At 52.3% G+C, this 19,559-nt stretch overlaps 1 protein-coding gene across 3 annotated transcripts; it reads right to left on the bottom strand.

The window, feature by feature from the left end:
• Positions 1-486: 486 nt before the first annotated feature.
• On the bottom strand, positions 487-16,812 carry PIRT (phosphoinositide interacting regulator of transient receptor potential channels). 3 transcript variants are annotated; one of them, XM_059668605.1, is made up of 2 exons: positions 16,615-16,812; positions 487-4,666 (listed from the first exon to the last, which is right to left on the bottom strand). In XM_059668605.1, exon 2 carries the CDS (start codon positions 4,631-4,633, stop codon positions 4,226-4,228), a length of 408 nt encoding a protein of 135 aa, XP_059524588.1. In that variant the 5' UTR covers positions 4,634-4,666; positions 16,615-16,812; the 3' UTR covers positions 487-4,225. The 3 variants fall into 3 exon arrangements, with proteins under 3 accessions (XP_059524588.1, XP_059524586.1, XP_059524587.1); XM_059668603.1 differs by having other exon boundaries at positions 487-4,776; positions 16,619-16,808; XM_059668604.1 differs by having other exon boundaries at positions 16,619-16,807.
• Positions 16,813-19,559: the final 2,747 nt, after the last annotated feature.

Below are 19,559 nucleotides of genomic sequence, written 5' to 3'. Positions count from 1 at the left end.
AGTTCAGGGGATGAGAACATCGGACCTCAGAGGCAGCTTTGGGCCTCAATCTCTGATCGGTTGCTTATGGGCTGTGAGACCTGGGACAAGCTCCTTACTTTTCTGAGCTGTGGTTGTTTCTCTAAAATGCGCTAAAAAGGACTGGATGTGGGGGGGAGCGAAACCTATGTGAATGCCCCCAGCTGGGTGCTGGCTCCTCAGAATGCTGGGCCTGCCTGGCTGCTGCCTCCTTGTGTCCCCCGGCTCCTGGCCACTTTCCAGGGTGGTGTTCTGGGTCCCCGATTGCTTCATCCTCCCAGGCTGTCCTGTAACCCCAGCTCCGTTCTTACTTGTCCTGCCCTGTCATGACCCTAGTGCTTCTGCCCCCTCTTGGAGGCCTTTGGAGGGCTGACTGGGTGGGGTAAGGGGTGTGGCCTGTGGAGCCAGGCTGCCTGGATTCAGTCCTGGCTGGGTGTTGTCCTAGCTCCGTGTTGCTGTGCCTCACTCACTCACCTGTCAAGGGGAATGATGGTGGTGGTACCCCAGGCCCGGGCATTTGGAAAGGATTAAGTGAGTTCATGCATAGAGTGCTTAGAGCAGCCCCTCGTACGTGGTAAACACCCACGGAATGTTTATTCTTTCCAGCCGGGCCCTTCCTCTGTTCTTTCAACTCCACTGCAGAAGGTCTCTGCCAGGTGCCTCTTACCTCTCTCCTCCTGCCCCTTCTCACAACCCCCCACCCCGCCTTCCCCACTACCCAAGCCCCCTGGCACTCAGAGGTGTCCCCCAGAGGCCTCGCCATGCTCAGGCAGCTCCCTGGCCCACATTTAATACAGACACGCTTGGGGCTCTGGGTTAGCTTTCCAGGGCCCTCCGATCTTGGCGGGCGGAGATAGTGACGATGGGTGGGTGTGGAGGGCAGGCGGGTGGGGCGTCAAGACTGATGGTGCTGCAGGAGTGGAAGCAAGAATAAACACACTGCTCGCCGTGCAGACCTAGCACCACCCTCTTGTTTTCCCTCAGAGGACAGGGCAAGCTGGGACAAGCAGAAAGTCAAGGACACGAGGAATCTGGTTGTAGCCCAGTGAAGAGAGTCGGGATGCAGACCAAGAGGGGCAGAGAGGCTGGGCCGGGAGAAAGGGGGGCTTAGGAGGAAGGAGGAGGCCATGAGGAGCCCGGGAGCTGAACTGCCACCCTTGTGTTTGTTCCCAGGGACAGTGACAGGCTGGCCCGGGTGCTGCCTGCCCCCCCCCCCCATGTCCCCCAGACCACTGACTCATTCGGATGCTGCCTCTCTGCCTCTATTGTGGCCTCCCTACTGGACGGATGGGATGGAGAGTAGGGTCATCAGCTCCTGTGAGGCCCTGAGGAACCATGCATGAAACCCACCCTGCCCCCTTTCTCCTGGGCAGCTCCCGGGTGGGGGAGCGGACATGTGGTGGTGAGAGGGGCAGCTTAGAGGAATGAATGAGTGGACCCAGTCCCAGGAATTCTGGTGGAGCAGAATGAAACAGCAGGCACTGTTAAATAGAAGAAGTAGAATTCACTGGTAAGGAGCATGCTGAATACAATTCAACATGACATCAATTCCTTTAGGCCTCAGATTCAATTGCACTCTCCGGGGAGAAGAGCGATGGGGGGTAATGCAATCCAGCTGGCTGAGCGCAGGGATGCTGGCCCTTCTCTGACCCGCGGGCATGAACGCGGTCATGTGGTGGAGCTTTGGGCAGAGACACGGTGTCTGACCTGCGCTGCGTTCACAGGCCAGGCACACCCATACCTCAGGCTTCCACGGGTGAGGCTTTGGCAAAACCCTTTAGTGTGACGCTGGCGTGCTCCTAGGCCCACATTTGTATAGGGGACCTCCAGGGGGTTGCAGGACGCTTGGGGAGCTGTCCTCAGAGCTTTCCTATCTGAAAAACTAGCTTGAGGAGCAGGGAATGCGGGCAAGTATCGCTGCAGACTGCAGGGGAGTCCAGAGCTTGGACACTTTCTAGAGTCCTGGCTGTCCCCAAACTTCCTTCCACTAAGACATGGTGGTAGTGACATCCACCTGGGGCCTCCTCCCACAGCTCTGCCCAGACGACTAGCTTTCGGGCAGATGAGTCAAGACACAGGGAGTGTGGATTTCCATTGAGCTAACTGGGAGACCACCACCGCATTTGCTCCCCTGCCATAGAGCATCAAGGAATGTAGGAATGACATGACAGGGCCGCTACTGAACCTGCCTTCACGTCAGAGAAAGGAAATGATCTGCAAGCCGGTCACTGGGGGCACCGGAATTACAGTTAGTGACATAGCACTTGCAACACCCCGGGGTTGATCCTGACACCCTGTTTGCAGGGGCAGGTGGGCTAAAGGACTCGGATACACTGAATGAACGACATGACCATTCTGGGTGAAGCTCAAAGGCCACCAGCTCCCTGAACTCTGGCTCCTTAGGTAAGAAGGGTACGGGATGCCCTCATGTCACAGGTACCTGCCTTCATGGAATTTCCCATGATGCAGAGGGAACCAGGTAGAGATGCCTGGAGGGCTGTTGAGAGAAAGGTTGCCATGGTGACCAGGAGACCAGAAGACTAAGGAGTGAAGGGAGTCAGCTCAAGCCCAGGCTGAGTGCAGGGCAGGACACGTTTCCCTCCCAGCTCCTTATCAGTGCTCTCCACTGGCCCAGGCCTGACCTAGGGTGGCGTTGTGGCAACCTGTCTCAGGTACCCCTCCTCGTCTGTCACCTGAGGGTCTCTGGCCTTGGGAGCACCTTCCACGTGGGTGCTGTCTGTTTGGCAGGCCCTCAGGAGACCCCCTTCCAGTCTCCCACACACCCCCGAGGCCCTCAGTGTGTCCCAGGAGAAGCTGTCCTGAGGCACTTGGGGGAGAAGCAGCCACAAGGAAGGGCGAAGTGCAACATTTGGGAGGTTAGAAGAGTTTCTATGCAGTTTCCTAAGTGTTATCATGCTCCCTCCCCCATCCAGCTTACAAAGACAGTTCCTGCTGCCCTAGATGCTGCTCCTTCCTCCTCTTTGCTAGCTCTCGTCTTCCTTTTGTTCCCATATTGAATGATGGGGACTCCACAACCTCTATGTCCTCTCTCAAGTCTGGGTTAGATGCCCCCTCCTGCTGCCACACCCACCCACCTTTCTCCATCAAGTACACAGCCCAGGGTATTGCAGTGCCTGCTGGCCAGGCTGTATCTCACATTTTGGGAAGACTAGAGCAGGAACGTGTCTGTCTGCTCCAAACCCAGGGCCTGGCCCATAATATATGTTTGCTTGTTTGGTGGGTGGGGGCAGGGAGACAGATTTTTGAAACGGTTTCCATCTCTGGAAACCTACAGACCATTCAAATGTGGAATTCTATCCTCTTAGTTTTGACTCTAAATGGCGGTGAAGGAGAGAGCAATCTTATAGAATCCCTCCGAAGCTCATCGTTGCTGTTCTAGAATCAAGGGTAGGGACAAAGAGGATGTTAGGGCCACATGCACTTGTCCTTGGCTAGTTGGCAAGCTCAGAGGGGAGAGTCGTCAAGGAGAAGGAGTTAGAAGGTCAAGGAGAAACTGTGACACCCCTAGCACACCCCACTGACTCTGTGAATACTGTGTAACTGAGACTTAACTTCCTCGGCTGGCTGACCCAGCTTGTCCAGGGGGATCGTGGCTTCCCCAGCTCCTTCACTGTTCACTCTTTGGAATGTTTGATACTTGTGACTTGTCTGGTCTCTTGAAATGCAAGTCAATATCTCACCCATGAGCCGGGCTGGCAAACCCAGGGGTCAGAAGTCAGCCCCCTCTCCCCTCTCTGAAGGACCACTGTTGGTCAGTTTGGTTCTAGAAGGATGCAAATGTGACTCTAGCTCAGGCACTCAGCTCTGTAAACATGAGGCTCTCCTTGGGGCATAGCCCACCCCAAGGAATTTCCCAACATGCATAGCACTTGGCAGAGGGAGTTAGCTGAGTGACTCCTGAATGCACGACAGGGAATGGGAGCCATGAAAGGGGATGGCTGCGGGCAGGATCTAGGGGAGCATCGGTGATAAGACACTAAATGGATGCATCCAGCAATGCGCCCTCACTACATGGAGGGTGGAGTCCCGAGCTCTCTCTTTCCCTCGGATCCTGGAAGTGGGCTTGCCTGGATCACTTTCATGGCAAACCCACCACCAAGGTGATGGGCTGTTGGATGTTGGTCACCAGATCTCCTCCTCCTGGTTGAGGTGCAGGACGAGGGGGGGCCAGCAGGGGAGGCCACCATCAGCGATTTAAGAAGAAGGACCGGACGCTCTGGAAGAACATGGACTTCTGCCTCTGCTTCTGTTTCTTCTTGATGATGGGCACCCACACCAGCCCGCACACCATCATCATGAGTCCCAGGGACAGGAACGCAGGCCCTATCATCTTAAGGACCTTACGGCTCATATCACCCAGAGTCAGGGTGTAGGCCAAGCAGGTGATGGCCACGCCGAAGAGGAGGATGGCGCCACCCACGGACATGATGACGATGGGCTTGCGGTAGATCTCCCAGTTACTCCTGGGGGCTTCGGTCCAGACAGACTCACTTCTGGAGCTGATGCACAGGGAGCTGGCAGTCTGGCTGGGCAGCAGGTCCTTGGATTCAGGAGACTTCTCGTCGACCTCCAGGGCTTTGGGGAGAGCCTCCATCGTCACAGCTCCTCAGCACCCGGCATGTGGGACCTGCGGCAGTTGGAAGCAAGGGCAAAGGCAAAGGGTTCCTCACACACCTTCCTGCTCTCAGCGTCTGCCTCCAGCCCGGCCTCAGGGGAGGGCCAGACAGGGCTTTTGTGCTGAAGCCAAAGGAAAAGCAGATGAGAGCCACATAAAATAGAAACCACTCAAGCTGGTATGCGTTCTTCTTGCCAGAGATAAATATTATATCATCTAATCAAGTTTTTAGTATTTAAAACTGGGAACAGCAGTGCCCATTAAGCCAACAAAATCAACAGTTTACTGATTGGCATCTTACTTTCAGACTCAATAGCTTTCTAGCTCTGTGATCTTGAGTGAGTTACCTAATGTCTCTGTGCCTCAATTTTCTTATCTATAAAATGGGATAATAGTACCACTTGTAGGGTTTTCAAAAGGGTTCAATGAATTAAGACATGTCACACATCGGAACAATGTCTAGCATATTGCAAGCCCTCCACAAAGGGTATCATTTGTCCATTAGAGTAGTGATCCTTAATACATAATCGTGTGTGTGCGCACGCACAGGTGTAGTGTCTGCTAGTGCTAGGCGCTGCACTAAACACTCTTTCATCAAGCTGGAACCTCACAATACCCCTGGGAGGTAAGCATCCTATTTTACAGATGAGAAAGCCAAGGCTCAGAGAGGTGAAGCAAGTGACCACAAGGTCGGATTAAACGCAGTCTGCTCTTCTCTGACAGCACGGGCTACGTACGGGTTGGAGCCCATCTTTTAGTGCGGCCTGGGATTTTACGTGCTTTGTCAGCACAGGAAGTGATGCCTCCGGTTCAGTGTGACCTTTAACATCTAAACGACCCCTTTTCCCACCGCCCGTGTGAATCACATCAGATTCCCACCTTCCTGTTCGTAGGCCCGTAAGGGTATAGAGCCGCGGTTCTCAACCTGTGGGTTGGGACCCCTTTGGGGGTCGAACGACCCTTTCACAGGGGTCTCTAAGACCATCGGAAAACACATATATAATTACATATTGTTTTTGTGATTAATCTCTATGCTTTAATTATGTTCAATTTGTAACAATGAAATTGGGGGTCACCACAACATGAGGAACTGTATTAAAGGGTCGCGGCATGAGGAAGGTTGAGAACCACTGGTATAGAGCGAGCCCAACTGCCTATTCCAATTTCTCACCTAGAGCCCATCAGTGTACCTCACAGCCACCAGAGTTCTCTCATCCCCCAGTCCCATGGGGAGGCAGGTGGTCACCTGTGCAGAGCAATGCCAGCTGCTGAGAGGCAACACTCACCTGCCAAATACTCCCCCAGAGCCACGCTGGCTCAATCGCCGTTAAGGTGGGATTAAACCCTTTCATTTCATGATCAGAAAGGATGGGTTCAAGTGCAAATGCCTATAGGTTTGCAAGTCAGTAAGAGATGAATGCTTTTAGACACTCTCCTGGTATTAGACACTCTTTGTGTGGGGGAGGGAGGGGAGGCCAGCAGAGTCCAGACACCCTTCCCGAGGTCATCGCCGCGTGATCGCCCTGACTCCTCTGTATGACCTCCAGAGGGTCCGGGGCAGCGCTGTGCCCTAGACTGAGATTCCGTACAGCTTTAATCAAATGAGGGAGAGAACGAAGAACTTCCTTTCTGTCCCCCCTCCCACTGCACCCTTCCCTCTCTCCTTTTTTCTCCCTCCTTTCTTCCCATCCACTGGTCACCAACAACAAGTCCAGCTTTCCTTACAACACTGCTATACCCACTCCCTTCTTCTTGGAGGAGCCTGGTGCCTCCCTGGGCACGCTCAGGTGCGCTGCGCTGGGGGACCAGGCTGGCCACTCTCTCCTCTGTATCCTGGATCCACAGCCTCTCTTGCTGCTTCCTTCAGGCCCCCCCGCCCGCACCCCCCCCCCGCCCCCCGCCTGCCTGGGAGAAGCTCCCCAAGCAGCGCTCTCCTCAGCCTCTGCTCTTCTCCCTCCTCCGATCAGCTGCCTTTGGGCCTTGGTGTCTTCTCCCCTCCCCCGCCAGGTTCCCCGAGGCCTCTGACCCCATCAGCCCCACTCAAACCAGCAGTTACTAATATCCCTCCTGTGAGTGGGATGGGAGAGATTTCTCATCACAGCAAAAAGTTTATTGGGAGAGAAAGTAGGCTATTCTTCCCAGTCACCATGGGTCCCCCTGACCCACCCCAAACAGAGTGAGAGCCAGACCCAAATAGGGAGGGGGGTACATTTTTGGAGACTGTGGCACCAGCCCTGGTGAAAGACAGCTTGGGGTCAAGGAGATGGTGTCTGCAGCGGTGGGTCCCAAGCCCCAGCCCTCTGCACCTGCAGTTGTGGGTTGTCCTTCAACACTTCCTACAACGTTAAATTCAGGCAAATCCTCTCAACACCCACCCCCGGAACCACCACAGGGTAGTGCTCCCCCCTCCCCAAAGCACATGTCCCCCCTGTCCAGAGCAGCAGGTGCAGGCGCCTTCCCTGAGGGAGGGAGGAAGGGGAAGGATGAAATTGTGCCTTCAGCCTGTGGTGGTCATTCAAAGACACTCGTCCGGAGGAGGGGCTTGGGTTGCTGCCTCCGAAGGCTGAGAAGGAGGATGACGTGCTTTGGAAGTGCAGACAGGTGTTCGCCTCCCTCCAACCCCGCGGAGTATTTGCAAAGCTAAGCAGTCATTTTAAAGTGACCTCTTCCCCGGTGGGCTGGGGGCAGGAGAAGGGTCACAGGCATGTTAGGAAATCTTAGCCAGGAACCTTGCCTTGGTCATTGCCACCTGGCTCCTTAGGTGGGCAGTCTGACACCTTCAGGAGGGTTTCCGCTGGGTCGCCATTTCCACCACTTTGCGGGGAAGGCCTAAGGCAGAAGGGCTCGCTGCTCAGACGCTGCAGAGGTTATAATGGGGAATCTGGCCGTTCTCCACGGTGCGGGAGGAGAGCTGGGCTGAAGGAGGAAGGGCTGCGCCCCTGAGCTACCCTCGGGGTGTGAGGTGGCCACTGCATCATGAACAGGAAGTGGGCAACTGGGGAGGGGACCCCTGCCAGGGATAGCAGATTCCCGGACGCTGAGGGAGGCGGAGGGACTGCCTGGCCTTGCTGGACTGCCTGGTGGAGGGATGCTCTTTATCCCTGTGAGGAGGTCATTAATGTATTCCCAGTTTATAACAGCAGAAACTGAGGCCCAGAGAGGTTCAGGGGCGAGGCCGTAGCCCCCCACTTCCTATGCGGTTGTGCTGGGACTCAGGCCATGGTCTTTGGACTCAAGGCTCCTTGCCCAGAGCACACTGGTCTGGATGAGTCCAGAGGGGCCTTCAACTCTGACAACGTCTGAATTTTTTCACTGTGGGGCTTCACTCTGCAGAAAACTAGCCTCTTCCTGAAGATGAGTGCCGTAGATAAGTGATTGAGCAGTGACTCAGCATACAGCAGGCAAATAAGGGCACTGTTGTTTTCCATGGTGTTACATTTATTTAATTTAAAGGACTATTTTTACTCTGAGATTATGTTCTTCCTTCCTTGTTTGGCAGTGCTTCATTTTATGAAATGGCCATGAGGGAAGATGATCATTGGTTTTGTTAGTATCTGTATTTGCCAAAGTAAAAGGTTGACTAGCCTGTGCAGATGTCTGCCTATCTATTATATCTATCTATCTATCTATCTATCTATCTATCTATCTATCTATCTATCATCCACATTTATTTAGCTATCATCTATCATCTAAATTCTAATGGCCCATGAAATCCCCCAAATGGGAACTTTTAACTTAGTTTACTTACTGCCCTGGCCAGGTGGCTCAGTTGGTTGGAGTGTCCTCACATATACCAAAAGGTTGTGGGTTCAATTCCCAGTCAGGATACAAATGTAGGTTGTGGGTTTGATCCCAGGTTGGGGCATGTATGGGAGGCAACCCAGTGATGATGTTTCTCTCTCTCTCTCTCTCTCTCTCTCTCTCTCTCTCTCTCTCCATCCCCTTCCTCTCTCTCTTAAAAGAAAAAAAAAAATCAATGAAAAACATGCCCTCGGGTGTCAGGTGAGGATTGAAAATAAACGTAGGGGACTCACTCAGGAAGAGGTGTGTCCGTGGGATAGCGAATGGCAGGCAGGGTGTGGCCATGGAATGAACACTGTACTGGGAAGAATCACTCCTTCACAGGCCCGGCAAGCACTTAACTTACTTGCAGTGTCCGCATGCGACAGAAAGATCTGGAAAGATTGTGTTTGAACCCAGTTTGCCTTTCTGAGCTCTAGGACTTGGGGCAGGTTACTTTCCACCCTGAGGCTTGCTAGCGCCACACAGGAGATACGGATAACAGAGTATCTGTCTCCCAGGGGTGGAGTGACTATCATCTCTCCCCAAACCCTGCTGAGTGTGTGACACATCCCAGGCGTCTAAGAGAAGGCCCTGTTGCTAATAAAATTATTGTCTTTCTTGGTCCCTGTTTCCTCATTGGTCTCGAGAAGAGGTTGGGCTGAGAGGCTTCTAAAGCCCACGGGTGGTGAATCACAGGTGAATGCTGAGAATGCAGGCTCCCTGGAAATCACCCCCTGGGGACTCACACTCCACCCAACAGTGACCCAGGGTGCACAGCCTGGCCCTGCTGGAGGATTTGGCCTTGATGCTGCCACTCTGTGAGGGACCTGGCAGCACCTGGGAGCCAGTCCCCTGGGAAGAACCACGCTTTTGGGTTTGGATTAAGTTTTGGGGCCTTGGGTTGAATGGATTCCTAACCTCCTGCAGTGGGCTCAGCTGTCCACCCAGAACCTCAGCATGTGACCCTAACTTGGAATAAGGGTCTCTGCAGGTGTAATCAAGGTAAGGATCTCCAGGTGAGAGACAGTGGAAGGCCAGAGACTCAGGGCCCCCTGGACTACCCACAGATTTGAATGTTGGCTCAGCCTTTTGGGCATCAATTTCCAAAGGGAGAATAGGTCCTACTCCCCTGGAGGCCACATTTGGAGAGTCAGGAGGCAGATCAGCGGGTGGAACTTATTTGTCGCACGCAGCTAGGAATGGGCACCTGTAGCTAGTGGGCTGGGCTGGGACTACACAGCCATAGGTAGGAAAGAATGACAATCTCCCCACAGAAAACCATGCAGGGATCTCCAAACAGGAGGCTGACCAAGATAAGCCAGACACATTTTCATTTACATAAAATGAGATTTCATTTAAATAAACTTCAAAACGCTATAAGATGATTGATGCTATTGGAGGTTAGGATTGTAGTTACCCTTGGCAGGTGGGGCAGTGTCTGAAAGCAGGGGTACATAGAGACTTTTGGGGTGCAGGTTCGGAGTATTGATTTGATAGTAGTGGGTGACATGGGTATTTCCTATTTGAGCTGCAGACTTTTAATTGATTGCTTTCCTGTCTGTATGTTAGACATTAATAAAATGTTTAAACAAAGATAATTAAAGGATATGACTTCATGCAATATGTCCCTTTCTTTAGATTCTGACTAGAACAAACCAATGATACAAAGACATTTTGGGATATTTTTTGGGAAGTTTGAATATGGATTCGATATTGGATGACATTAAGGATTTAAAATTTGTATTCAGTATGATAACAATATTGTGGACATATAAGAAAACATCTTTATAAATATTGAGATGCACTTGAAACAACATATAGGGATGCCATATTGTGATGCTATGATCCACATGAAAATACCAAACTTTAAATCAAATATGACAAAATAAAATTATTAAATCTAGATGGATGTATGGAAGTTCACTATATTACTATCTCTACTTTTATGTATGTTTGCAAATGTTTGTAATAAATTAGAGGCTGAGTATGCAAATAAATGATGGTCAAACTATATATAAAAATAGGACTCTGACCCACAATTTGCAGCAACCAGCCCAGGAAACCAACTCCTACTCTATAGACACCAGAGCAGGAAGCCAGCCTCTGTCTATAGTCAGACCTGTAGGAAGCCAGGCTGCTGTCTGTAGTCAGACCTGTAGGAAGCCAGGCTCTGTCCATAGTCAGACCTGTAGGTAGCCAGGCTGCTGTCTGTAGTCAGACCTGTAGGAAGCCAGGCTCTGTCCATAGTCAGACCTGTAGGTAGCCAGGCTGCTGTCTGTAGTCAGACCTGTAGGGAGCCAGGCTGCTGTCTATAGTCAGACCTGTAGGGAGCCAGGCTGCTGTCTGTAGGTCAGGCCGGTAGGAAGCCAGGCTGTTGTCCATAGTCAGACCTGTAGGAAGCCAGGCTGCTGTCTGTAGGTCAGGCCGGTAGGAAGCCAGGCTGTTGTCCATAGTCAGAGCTGTAGGGAGCCAGGCTGCTGTCTGTACTCAGACCTGTAGGAAGCCAGGCTGCTGTCCATAGCCAGACCTGTAGGGAGCCAGGCTGCTGTCCATAGCCAGACCTGTAGGGAGCCAGGCTGCTGTCTGTAGTCAGACCTGTAGGAAGCCAGGCTGCTGTCTGTAGTCAGACCTGTAGGAAGCCAGGCTCTGTCCATAGTCAGACCTGTAGGAAGCCAGGCTGCTGTCTGTAGTCAGACCTGTAGGAAGCCAGGCTGCTGTCTGTAGTCAGACCTGTAGGAAGCCAGGTTGCTGTCTGTAGATCAGACCTGTGGGAAGCCAGGCTGCTATCTCTGGCAACCAGCCCAGCAAGCTAAACGGTAACCCAGGACAACTAACTTTTGACAAATGCACCAAAGCAATTCAATAGGTAAGGGAAAGTCATTTTAGCAAATGGTGCTAGAACGACTGGATGTTCACATGGGAAGAAATGGGACAAGTCCACCTCACACGACCAACAGATATTAATCAAGACGAATCACAGACATGGTTTGAATATAAATGTAAAACTATAAAAGTCTTAGAAGAAAATACAGGAAAATATCCTCGTGACCTTGTGGCAGGCAAAATTCCTTAGACAGGACAGAAGAGGCAATAACCAAGAAAAAAAAATCAATAATTTAGATTTCAGCATTATTGAAAACTGCTCATTAAAAGTGACTAAGAAGAAAATGAATAGGCAAGCTATGGACTGCGAGGAAATTTTTGCAAAATATGTATTTGTTAAAGGATTTGTATCTGGAATGTGTAAGAACTACTACATTTGATGAATAAGAACACTAACAGCCTAATTTAAGAAATGGGCAAAATGGACAAGCCCATTTCAAAGGAAGACAAAGAAATGAACAAGAAAAAGTGCTTGAAATCGATACTCAAGAGAAAAAATGCAAATTAAAACTACAATGAGATATAGCCGCTCATTCACTGGAATAACTAAAATTTAAAATCTCATAATACCAAACAGTGAGCTGTGGTACGAGAGCTCTCGTGCACTGCTGGTGGGTATGTAAAATGGCATAGCCACTTTGGGAAAAGGTTGGTAGTTTCTTATGAAGTTAAACACCCATCTACCCATTAATCCTGCAATTCCACTACTAGATTTTTTTTATCCATGAGAAATGAAAACCCATGTCCACTAAAGACTAGCTTAAGTATTCATAGCAGCTTTACCCATAATAACCCAAACCAGAAAACAACCCGAATGTCCATGCGCAAAAGAAAAGATAAACAGTGCAATTCGGATATTACTAAGCCACAAAAAGGAACTCATTTCGGACACATGGATGAGTCTCAGGCTGGGTGAGAGAAGTCAGACATACAAGAGTACATATATTATACTAGAGGCCCGATGCATGAAATTCGTGCGAGGGGCTCGGCCCTTGCAGCCACGGCAGCTTGCCTCAGCCCTCACAGCCCCGGCTTTGTCTGGAAAGGTTGTCCAGAAGGTTGTTTGGCTGTCTCATCTAATTAGCATATTATGCTTTTATTACTATAGATGTTTCCATTTATACAACATTCTAGAACCTTCTAAGAACTAATCTAAGATGACAAAACTCAAAACAGTGGTTGTAAATGTGGGGAAGAACTCACTGGGATTTTCTGAGGTGAGTGAAAATGTTCTATTTCCTGATATTGATGTGGGATACATGGAGGAACAATTTGTCAGTGTGAAACACTAAAATTTGTGCATTTCTATGGGTGTAAATTACACCCCAGAAAAAATAACTGTAAAAGTCTTAATAGTAGGGTGGGTCAGGGTGGGGAGCAGTTGGAAGTATAGCTACACCAAGATGGCAGAATATTGATAATGATTGAAGCCATATGATCAAACATGGGGATCCAGGGTAGGGGTGTGGGCATGGAACATCTTACACCAGAAAAGGAAAGTAAGGGTATGGGTAGGGGTGAAGTGACCTCAGAATAAGGTTGAGACATTAAAGGGAAATCTGTAGGGTGAGGAGTCACCTGGCTCTTATGGGAAAGACTGTGTAACTGATTCTGAGGAGATTCTGCAAGGAAGAGAGATGCATCTTGGAGAAATTGGGAATTGGGGACAGAGGATAAAAGATGGAGATGGAGATAGAGGTGGGGATGGGGATGGGGATGGGATAGAGATGGATGGAAGTGGGGATGAAGATAGAGATGGAGATGGAGGTGGGCTGGGGACGGGGCTGTGGCTGGGGATGGGATGGAGGTGGAGATGAAGATAGAGGTAGAGATTGAGATGGAGGTGGGGGTGGAGAAGGGAGTAGGTTTGGGGATAAGGATGGGGATGGAGATAGAGATGGAGATGGAAATGGAGGTGGGAATGGAGATGGATGAAGATGGAAATGGACAGAGGAGAGAGGGAGGCAGAGGGGGAGAAAAGAGGGGCAAGAATGACAAGAATTTTACCTTTTCTATCTTGAATCTGGACAGATTCCATGCCTTGAAGGAAAACACAGACTTTCAGGGAGCCAGAGGGGCCTGGGCAGAGCAAAGACAGGTAGGCAAAGAAACACATCCAAAGGGAGGAACCCATGGAACTGTCCCTTAATCCTGTTATCACTGGTCTACTTATCTGCGTATTTGTAATTGTCAGCTTACTTGGAGAGCCTGCCTACTTATATGGGCTCAGTGTTTGTGTGTACCTGTGTCCCCAGGTCGCCATTCTGCTCCCAGCTAATAGCATTCACCAGCACGGCCACAGACACTTGTCAAGCAACGCTCGTGTGCCATCCTCTGCTGGGCACGGACTCACAGGCAACCCAGATGTGTCCTTCTCCACGGGGGAGCTCAAGGCGTGCACACGTCCTCGCTCAGCCACATTCACTCACCCACCGGGGTCTCTGAGAAATGAGGCGATGAGATGTCTCAAATGAGAAGGGAGAGAGCTGGCAGGGAAACTGGCTTTTGCTCATGCACTCATGTATTCATCCTCCAACACAGGGTCTGATGGTGTGTAGAGCATGCAAGCTGGGGAGCCACAGTGAGTGTCCAAGGTAACGAGGAGGGAATACTTTTCCCTCTGGTAGATTCTTGAGTGTCTGAATGGCACCACTTCATGGAAATGGCAGTTGGAAGTGCAGTAAGTGAACTATTGCCCTGGAGGTGACCATATGTGCCTGGTGTCTGTCCTCACAGGACCAGAAGCCCTTGTTCCCTCCCAGACTCCTCGAAGGGCTGGGCAGGGCTGGGCTGGCCTCCCCGGCTTCCCACGCTCTCCAGCAGACAGTTCCATGCCTTTCTGAGGCCAGGACTCAGCAAACGCTTGTTAAATTAGTCAATAACCAGAGGAGCTGTGGCAGGAGGGCTCACCATTGTCACGGTCAGCTCCTCCTCACCTGTTTCTTCTCACCCAGTTGTCCACGATGTCCTTTGTTCTCGAGTGAGGGTGGTAGGATGGGACAGGCTAACCAGGGGGCATGAGAGGCAGCTGCAAGGAGCCAGGAGGGACCCACTGGCCAGCCCTTTTCTCCTGCCCTCCTTGGCTTCTAATGGACTGACACCTCGCCAAGACTGGCTGCCTCTGGCTGACGTTCTCGAAGTCTCCAACTACCTGAGCAGCCCCTCGTGAGCAGAAGACACAGTGTACTGGGGAGAGTTGACATGCCCCACAATAACAATAACTGCCACTTGTCAGACTCTTATTATGGGCTGGGAGCCATGCTGCCTGCTCTTTCCACTTGGCCTCGTCTAATCGTTAGGCGCTGAGGAAGGGAGTGTTAGTATCCCAATTTACAGGCTTGGAAACTGAGGATCAGAGAGGCTAAGTGACTTGCCCAGAGTTACACAGCAGGTGAGCAGCAAGCCAGGATCTGAGGGGAGTTTTGGAGGCTGTCTGTTCCAGTTTATCCTGCTCCCTTGTGGGACGGTTTTGATTTTCTTTTCAAATCAAAGAAAATGGAGAACACACTTGGGCCAGGCCCTGGCCGTGGACAGAACGGCAGGCGTGGCTGCCTTGGGTGGGGTCAGGCCTCGCGCTGCTGCGTGGAGCTGCTGAAGACGCGAGGGCTGACGCTGCAGCCTGGAGCTGACGCCAGAGGAGCAGCAGGCCTGGGCCTGAGCGGCCCGAGTGCCTCCATCATCCAGCGGAGCGCACAGTGCCGGACACAGCAGCCCCTTCACGTGGCGCATCTCTGTGACCCTCAGAGCTCTAAGAGGGTGGTCTTCTTACGATCGTTCCCATTTCCCAGATAAGGAAACTGAGGCTCAGAGCGGCCGGACCCCAAGTCCTGGGCTTTTACACACCGTGTCTACCATGCTCTCTCAATGGAGCTCTGCCCTCCCTCTCTTTTTATCCACTCCCTCCTTCCTAGCCTCCCATCACCCCCTGTCTGCACGTCTTGAGCTCATCCCCCCTTGAATCTGATGAAACACCATCAGTATTAACAGGTTGCCGGATTTGGCCAATACAATGACAAAATGCCCAGTTAAATTTGCGTATCACATAACCAACGAATGCTTTTCTCGTGTGAGAGCATTCCAAACAAAGCCCGGGACACACTTATGTTAAAGCTTATTTGTTGTTTCTGAGAAATTCCCATTTAACTGGCATCTTGTCATGTCTCTGGCGGCCTGATAGCGGAGTGTCCCTGCTGTGCTGGGGCCGGTGTTATCTGCCCCTTCCAAGCTTCCCGCCACGATAGCGGCCGCTCTATTCTGGGAATTGCAAGGACTGGAGCAGGGGGGGTGGGGGGTACACCCTGCTTCCCAGGTCAGCTGCTGGAGAAGGCAGGGTGGCCACAGATGGAGGGGTGGAGGTCACATGACTTATTATTCTTGAGGGAGACCCAAGGTCGTTTGGTTTTAATTCCTGAGATGTCCCGGCGGAGTCCCTACAGCGCCCCACAAGCTCTCACAGCTGGTGTCTGCCTCGCCCTCAACAGGACGCGCAGTGACGGCCGCTCTCTGATAAAGGTGAGTGGGGCCCGGTGCCTGTGCTGATAAAACAGAGGCCAGGGCATTTCTGAATACACTGCCCGGCACCAGGGCACAGCTGCCATCTGCCACCTGCTCACAGGCCTTCTTGGAAGCGCCTTCTCCAAAGGCCGCGCCCAGGCCCTGCCTGGCAACGAGGTGGGAAACCAGCTCAGGTGGCGTCTGCTCCACCGGGGTCTGGTCCCAGCGCGCTCTCCCTGCACGTGTGTATATGCTCCCGCCCTTCTCCCTTTCTGCAATGGAGATGCCCCTGCCAGCCCTGCACTTTGTTCTCCTGGCGCCTCCCGGGCGCCTGGCACCTGCAGCGGGAGGGTGGGCAGATGCTGAGGCCGAGGTGGGATGCCCAGGAGGCTGTCCCGGTCTCAGGCCCGCCGTGCACTCTGGGGTCTGGGGGTGATCCTGCTCGTCAGCGTCTGCCTGTTTTGCTCCTGCCTCTGACCGGGTTTGGGAATGTGTTCCCTGCCCAGCTCGGCCCCCAGTGCAGGCCAAGGGTGGAGGCTGGATGCCACACCACCCTGCTCCCCCTGCCAGGTGCACAGCCGGGCAGCCCCTCCCCTGCCACCGCTCTGCCCGGACTCTCACTGGGCGGGCAGTCCCTTCTGCCCGCTGGCAGCCGCTCACCCCTCCCAGGGCCCCTCTCCTCGGCCTGTCATTCACTTTGCCTTCCGACTCCGGTTCAAAGACAACACATTCTAAAGCAAAGTGAGCACCAGCTTCCTGTGGGGCGTGGGAGGAAGGGCAGAGGGCGAAGCTCTCCTTACTTACTGTCCTGCTGTCCCCGGGGAGGGTGGGGGACCTGGGAGTCGCACGCGGCTCGCACGGGGAGGAAGCCAGCAATGAGTTTCTGTTCAAGTTCTTCATCCCAGGCGAGCAAGCCTCCCTGGGCCGGCCCAGGAGCCGGTGTGCAGCCAGTCCAGCCACTGAGCAGGCTCCAGCGGGGATGAGCTCACCAGGATATGGGCTAATGGCTTAACCCTTTGCGGGCGGCTGGCACGGGCACCGGGGATGTGGCTGCGCTCAGCTCTGCTCAGCCACTCTCAGATGAATCTTGTGAAAAATTAATGAAGCGTCTCTGCAGTGTGTCTTCGAGTTTTGGGGAGTGCGCATCAGGGCGATGCCTGCAGGCCTGCTTCTCTTGACTGGGCTCGGAGGCCGGGGGACCCGGAGCCTCTGGGTCGGTGGCGTGTGTGGTGGGGATGGTGGGGATGGTGGGGCAGGGGTGGGTTCCTCAGAGGCTCTGCAGCGCTGCCCAGATGGCCTTGACAATTGGGTCAGGAGCTCTGCTTGTTCTGGATGTTGGAGAGGACGGTGTAGATGTATTAAACACCCTTGGTTCCCAGGTGGCAACCCCGGGAACTTCCCAATGTGATAGGTGGGCACCACATGTGACAAATACCGGGGATCCACAGCAGAAGGTAAGGTGAGCGCACAAGGCCCCTCACACCCCACGCTCAGACAGCTCTGCCCTGGGCACAGCGCATGCTCACCCTTGCTTCCCCCACCCATCCTGATTTCCCCCGTGGGGTTTCATGTCAGGGTGATAGAGAATAAGGTCATGGCTGCACCGGTGGGGAAGGGACTCCCATCTCTATGAACAGTTTTCGGACTGTGCTTGTAGAGCTGCGTGCGAGGTGTTGGCTGCCCATTCTCAAGATGCTGATGGGTGCCCTGAAGCCAACAAAATTGTCCAAGATCCTGCACCAGCTGGCCCTGCCCTTCTCCATGGTAACTGGGGACAGGGAGGAGCTGTGGCTGCTCACTGGCTGTGAGGGAGGTCCTGGCCGTGGGGACAGTCATTGGGGGCCTCCCTGTGGTCTGTAGGGGAGGCTCTCCCAGGAGTCATTAGGGAACCAGGGACTAAGGAGGGAGAGAGCTCCTTCCATCTCTGGCATCTTGATTTCCGTGTCTATGAAACAAACAGGAAATTTCCAGACTGGGAAGCCTCTGCAGAGGTTGATGTGTGATAAATGGCCAGAGAAGCAGACAGCTAACAGGGCTGGCCTGTGCACTGAGCTGCCGCGAGGGGTCAAGCTGAGTGGTTTTCCTGTGTCCTCCTCTGTGAAAGCGGAGCCTGAGCCGCCTCCGCTCAGGGGGCTCGAGTCCAGAGACTATGGCCGGAAGCTTTGAAAATGTTGCTTGCTTTGCTGTCGGCGCCTCAGTCTTTATGCTCACTCAGTTTGTTGAACCGATGGGCTGGCTTGTGAAGGAGCCTGGGGTGAATTATTTTGCAATGCAAATAGTCAAATCATTTCTTTTCTCCTCAGTTTAGACATCTGTGCTTTCCCCACTCTGCAGGGTGTGGCAGGGTGGTCTAGAAGTAGCCATCAGTGAGACAAAGCCTTATGCAGCACTTCCTCTAGGGCCTGCACTAGTCCAAGCACTTTATATGCATGACTGGAGGCCCAGTGCATGAAATTCATGTACAGGTAGGGTCCCTAGCGGCTGCCAGCTGGGGCCTCCCTTTGTACCCTCCTTAGTCTGGTGCTGCCTGCTCACCTGCTCCACCATCCCGCCACAGTCCTGCTCTCATCAGGGCCCATCGGGCTGGCAGCCCCTCCACTGCCACCCGCTGCCAGCGCCGCATTGCCAATGCCCACCGTGTTCCTCACTGCCCCCTGGTGGTTAGTGCACGTTGAACTCCCAGTCGGTCGAACTCCTGCTCGTGGGGACAATTTGCATATTAGCCTTTTATTATATAGGAGGATCCTTCATTCATTCCCCCTGAAACCCTATGAGATGGGTATGTGAGGTAGATTGCTATCCTCATATTTGGTTTGAAACAAATTAACTTCTCTGAGCCTTATTAAAATGAAGGTTTTTTTTAAAATGAGGATAGTAAGTGCTTAATGAGTATACTTATACTGTATATATTATATATTGTATGTAAATCACTGCACTGGTGGGGAAGTGACCCTTCATATCCAGTTTCTGCATTTGTGAGTTCGGCCAACCACAGATGAAAAATATTTTGAAAAGGTGCACTGTTGCTGGCATGTGCTGTGCAGAGCTAGGCCCACGATGGTTGCATCTGTGCTGAACATGTACAGACATCTTTCTTGCCCTTATACTCTAAGCAATGTAGTATACCAACTATGTATGTAGCATTTGCATTGTGTTAAGTTTTCTAAGTAATCTAGAGATGGTTAAAGTATACAGGAGAGTGTGCATAGGTTACATGCAAATGTTGCACCATTTTATATAAAGGACTCGAGCATCCGAGGGTCCTGGAATCAATCTCCTGAGGGCACTGAGGCACAACTATATATATAGTGTATGTATGTATGTATGTATTATACACATACATATGTACACATGTGTGTATATATGTACACATATAAGTATATATGCAAAGTAGGGGGGTTGGGGCCCAGGAGAAAGTGTCCAGGGTAGAAGCTTTCCGGCTTCTCCCCAGCAGGACAGAGCAGGAAGCATGAGAAGCCAGCTGGGCCCCTGGGCAGTGGACTCTGAATGTCCTGGGAAGAGGGGCTGCTGCTGCAATGGGGTTATTGAAGTGAGCAAGCATGAGGACTGCCTGGGGGAGGCTCCCGGCCTCTTATTCAGAGTGCCACAGCCTCTCCAGCTCACCTCTGCTCCCCTGACCCGCTAGCCCAATGTGTCACGCCCCAATGGAAGGACTGGGTGACCAGTCATCTGGGGTAGCCCACGACAGACCGGTTTCCTGGGACATGACACAGGGCTTTTGGTG

The sequence above is a fragment of the Myotis daubentonii genome, chromosome 16 (genome assembly GCF_963259705.1).
Source record: "Myotis daubentonii chromosome 16, mMyoDau2.1, whole genome shotgun sequence".
Taxonomy (NCBI): Eukaryota; Metazoa; Chordata; class Mammalia; order Chiroptera; family Vespertilionidae; genus Myotis; species Myotis daubentonii.
Note: the sequence above shows the minus strand (reverse complement) of the source record. Positions and strands in the feature narration are given on the sequence as shown.